The sequence below is a fragment of the Leptonychotes weddellii genome, unplaced genomic scaffold (genome assembly GCF_054177405.1).
Source record: "Leptonychotes weddellii isolate Sample4059 unplaced genomic scaffold, ASM5417740v2 HiC_scaffold_15171, whole genome shotgun sequence".
NCBI lineage: Eukaryota > Metazoa > Chordata > Mammalia > Carnivora > Phocidae > Leptonychotes > Leptonychotes weddellii.
This window is the reverse complement of record NW_027733120.1, coordinates 1-4,904: the sequence shown is the minus strand read 5'-3', so window position 1 is coordinate 4,904 and position 4,904 is coordinate 1. Positions and strand designations below refer to the sequence as shown.

At 59.9% G+C, this 4,904-nt stretch overlaps 1 protein-coding gene across 1 annotated transcript; it reads left to right on the top strand.

Annotated features, from left to right (window-relative positions):
• The first annotated feature begins 23 nt into the window (after nt 1–23).
• CTSF (cathepsin F) lies at nt 24–4,898 on the top strand. The gene is given in 14 exon segments (XM_081809894.1): nt 24–335; nt 551–649; nt 938–1,063; nt 1,066–1,176; nt 1,305–1,380; nt 1,968–2,081; nt 2,204–2,349; nt 2,437–2,533; nt 2,614–2,694; nt 3,427–3,546; nt 3,633–3,697; nt 3,797–3,887; nt 4,329–4,387; nt 4,469–4,898. Coding segments are annotated over 14 exon segments (1,470 nt in total). The 5' UTR covers nt 24–125; the 3' UTR covers nt 4,544–4,898.
• The last annotated feature ends 6 nt before the right edge of the window (nt 4,899–4,904 follow it).

Sequence of the window (4,904 nt, the reverse complement as noted above, 5' to 3'; positions counted from 1 at the left end):
GCGCCCCGCCGCCCCGGGAGCAGGGGGAGGGACGCCGGCCCCTCTGGCCGCGGGCTACTCCGCCCCGTCAGTTGGTCCGCGCGTCTGTCGGTCGGTGCGTCCGTGCCTCCGGCTTCGCCCTCGCAATGGCACCCTGGCTGCCGCTGCTGTCGCTGCTGGGGCTGCTCCTGGGCGCCGCTCCCGCCCCGCCCCGCCGAGCAGCCGACGCTCAGGCCCGGGAGGCGGCGTACCCGGAGCTGCTGGGGCCAGCCCGGTTCGCCCTGGAGATGTACAACCGCGGCCGGGCAGCCGGGACGCGAGCGACGCTGGGGGCCGTGCGCGGTCGCGCCCGCCGGGTGAGGACGCGCCGGGGGTGGGGGCTCCCGGGGCCGGTGCGCGGGGGCCCTGGTCGGAGGGTTGGGAACTTTGGCCTGGACCCCGGGTGGGGGCGCTGGACGCCGGAGAGACGAACTTCTGGTGCTCGGGAAAGGGAAGGGGGTAGGGCGGGGCTGTGGGAAGGACGGGCTGGGGAGGGAGTGGATGTGCCTGCCTCACCCGCCCCTCCATCCAGGCGGGCAAGGGGTCGCTGTACTCACTGAAGGCGACCCTAGAGGAGCCTCCCTGCAATGACCCCACAGTGTGCCAGCTCCCTGTGTCCAAGAAAACGCTGGTGAGTGATAGGGGCTCTTGTGATTCCCCCGCTCCCATGATGAGTTTGGGTCAAGTGTTGAGGAGGCAGCAACTACCCCACCCTGAGTCATTTCCCAAGGCTCTGAGGGCCAGAGACTAAAATGCCCTAAGAGTGGGCATGACAGGGTGCTGACTGCCTCACTCTGCGCCGTGGGGGGGATCGCCTTATTCCTTGGAGGTGGTCTTCACATGAGGCCCTTCCAGCGCCATCTTGCCAAGGCCTTGCTCCCATCCCAGCACCCAGACTGGCTTCCTCCTCTCCCTTCAGCTCTGCAGCTTCCAAGTCCTGGATGAGCTAGGAAAACACATGCTGCTGAGACGAGACTGTGGCCCAGTGGATACCAAGGTTACAGGTGCTGGGAGAGCCCAAGGAGGCTGGCATAGTTCAGACCAGACTTCACTCAGGGTTCAACCTTGATTTCTTCTCTGTTCCAACCCTATTCAGATGACAAAAATGAGACACTGAGTTCAGTCCTTCCACTGTTGAACAAGGAACCCCTGCCCCAGGTGAGGCGCCCATCTCCATCTGGCAGCTGGCTGCTGCTTTATTTCCTCTTCTCTTTCTCTCCCCCTGGCCTGGGCTCCCTGGTGGATCTGTGAAGGATTCCTTGTAAAGACCCCTGTGCCCTTTACAGGATTTTTCTGTGGAAATCGCTTCAATCTTCAAGGAGTTCGTTACCACCTATAATCGGACATATGAGACGAAGGAGGGTGAGGACCCAGCCTTGGCTGTACCTGGCCCAATCAGATCAGGACCTTCCCCCCACTTGGTACCTGGTGTTGGGGAGGGGAAGGACACACGAGGCAGAGCATCCACTCAGGGACCCCTTAAATCTCCAAGTTCTTGCCCAACCTCACAGGACTAGACTGCTACCTCAGGTACCTGGCCCCTTCTCCCATCTGTTTTTCTTGTCAGAAAGCATGGGTCTTCATCATTCTGGATCGAATGGGAAGGGGTAAAGGCCAGATTTTCTCTGCTGGTGCCCCCACCTCCCCAGCATGATAGTCTTTTTCCCATGACCCCCTGTCTGAGGATGCCCTTTGGAGCCCATTTTGGTTATGCCTTCACTCCTGGGATACCATCAATTCAGTGTGGCCCCAAAAGTTGTTCCCACCTCCCCCTCATCACTTGTGGGTCTGGACCTCTCCTCACCTCCAGCCCTCCCCAGAGTTCTGTCTTTGAAAAGAGCTTCAGGCCTGATCCAGAGCCCACCTACTCCCCAGGGATACCCAAGTGCCTTTCCTCTTATCATCTGCCTGGGGTCCAAGCCTTTTCTCTCCTGCTCCTTGGTTCTCAGAAACCCAGTGGCGCATGTCTGTCTTTTCCAACAACATGATTCGAGCGCAGAAGATCCAGGCACTGGACCGTGGCACAGCTCAGTATGGGATCACCAAGTTCAGTGACCTCACAGGTAGAAGTGGTGGCCAGAGCCCTCATGGAGCCTGGAAGAGTTAGGGTCTGCTCCCAAGGCCCCTGATCAGGGCTGCCTTATACTCTCCCCCGCCCCCATCCCCTGTCCACCTTTGCCCACAGAGGAGGAGTTCCGTACCGTCTACCTGAATCCCCTCCTAAGAGAGAACCGCGGCAAGAAGATGCGCCTAGACAAGTCCGTTAGCAGCTCTGCCCCACCCGAGTGGGACTGGAGGAGAAAGGGGGCTGTCACCAAAGTCAAGGACCAGGTTGGACCCCTAAGAGGCAATGGCAGGACATGAGGACTGCACTGAGGTTGAGAGGGGACCCAGCCCATCTCTGCCCCTCTCTTGCAGGGCATGTGTGGCTCCTGCTGGGCTTTCTCAGTCACCGGCAATGTGGAGGGCCAGTGGTTCCTGAAACGGGGGGCCCTGCTCTCCCTCTCTGAGCAGGGTGAGCATCCTACTCTACACCCTTGACCCCCTGCCCAGCCCCTCCAGAGGGCTCCTCAGGACCAGCCTTCTGTCTCCTAGAGCTCTTGGACTGTGACAAGTTGGACAAGGCCTGCCTGGGTGGCTTGCCCTCCAATGCCTACTCAGCCATAAAGACTCTGGGTATGCATTCATGGGATCGGGAGGGGCAGTGGGACTTAGCATGAACTGGGTTCAGGTCTTAATGCTGACCCTTAATGAAGACCTTGAGCAAGTCAGCTTTTTGACTTCATCTGTGAAATGGGGCTCATCTTGCCCACTTCATAGAACTGCTCTAAGTATCAAGTGAGGAGGTAATACATAAAGTCCTTGATGCATAGCAGGGGTCTTGGTGTTTTTGCTGCTTGGAGGTCCATATTTCTGTAACACCACTGAGTCAGGTAGCAACACACCTCACCCTTGAGAGGAGGTAGTGACTTAAACTGGCAATTCAATTCAGTGGTGGGCCTCAGCGGCCATGGGATGAAAGGCTGAGGGACTGGGGTGGTTGTACAGAGACTGGAAACCTGGTGGGTCTGGGCCACACTGGGAGCAGACTTGTCTGAGCAGGACAAGCAAGCCAAGATGAAGAGCCCCAGGAGTGCTGGGATGAGTAAGGATCAGAAGTTGGGCATCGAGTCCCATCCCCCGCCATATTTCTCCCTGATTCTTCCCTCAGCCCCCTTAGTCTCTGTTTTGTCATCTCTAGAGGGAGGCTGTTGTTCAGAGGGCACGGCCTTGGTCTGGGGCGGGCAAGGACCTTAGGACCTCACAGAAGGGGCTGGGTGTAGCCCCTGGCCAGGAGAAGACGCGTGTATGGTCCACGGGGGCCCATATTTTCTCTCCCCACCCCATCCCACCCCCACCATTCCCCAGGAGGGCTGGAGACAGAGGACGACTACAGCTACCGCGGCCACGTGCAGACCTGCAGTTTCTCCGAAAAGAAGGCCAGGGTCTACATCAATGACTCAGTGGAGCTGAGTCGGAATGAGGAGAGTGAGTGAGGGCCAGGGTGAGGGTGGGGACAGACCAGGTGGGGCTGGGGCCTGGCTGTCCCTGACGCTGTTCCTCGCCTTTCTCAGAGCTGGTGGCCTGGCTGGCCAAGAAGGGCCCCATCTCTGTCGCCATCAACGCATTTGGCATGCAGGTAAGGCCCCAGCTCGGCTGCCCCTGCCTGTCCCTTGCCAGCTCCCTTCCCGCTTCTCCTTGGAGGTGGCCCCCTACTCTTTATTCTCCCCACCCCCAGTTCTACCGCCACGGGATCTCCCACCCACTGCGGCCCCTCTGCAGCCCTTGGCTCATCGACCATGCTGTGCTGCTCGTGGGCTACGGCAACCGTGAGTTCCCCTGACCCCCTTTCTGACCATCCCCCTCAGATCACGGGCAGAGGTTGAACCGCAGCCTCTCAGGACCTCTGGAGAGGGAAATTGAGGGAATTCCTGGGAACCCTGTTCTTATCCCTGCTGCGGTCCATGGGCCAGGCAGGAGTCATCTGTTCCCTCTCTGGATGGGAATGCTGAGGCAGTGGAAGGTTGAACTGTTACAGATAAATGACCTGCTAGAGGCGGGGTGGGGGTGGGGTGGGGTGTGTGTGGCGCTGGGTGCCCTCCCCCACCCAGAGCCACACCACGTCTCCAGGAGGGTGGCAGGTGGGCCTGTCTGCCTTTCTGCTCCTTTCGCAGTAGGTCACGGCAGATAGTGGGAGAGTGCAAAGGGCTGGGGGCCCTGACTGGAGAATTGGGGGCCCCTGACCCCCTGCACTCTGCACTGCCCCCCAGGCTCTGGCATTCCCTTCTGGGCCATCAAGAACAGCTGGGGCACTGACTGGGGCGAGGAGGTGAGTCTTGTCTCCTTGGCCCCGGCTCTCCAGCCCCACCTTGCCCTAGCGCACTCACCAGCCCACCTGCCTTCCCGCCAGGGTTACTACTACTTGCATCGTGGGTCCGGGGCCTGTGGTGTGAACACCATGGCCAGCTCGGCAGTGGTGAACTGAGGAGCACCAGCTCAGGACCTGGTGCTGACCAGAGCAGCCCCTTCCTCAGCCTGACCTGCGTGTCCAGGCCCCTTCCCAGGAGGCAAGCTGGCTGAGGGACAGGCACCGGGTACCTCAGGGTGAGCAAAAGGCACTGGGCTAGGGCAACACCCCTACCCCTCCCCACCCCACCCCTACCCTGAAGTTCCCCAGTGGCACCTTTGTTGACTTGTGGTAGCTAGAAGGCTCTTGGGGTAAAGGATGATGTCCTGGCAGCTAAAGCTGGCTGGGGCAAGAACCTTGGGCTTGGGTAAGGAGCAGGTTGGAAGAAGATATTCTGGTCATAAACCCAGCTTTGTCCTCAGCAGGCTCTGGCTTCCTG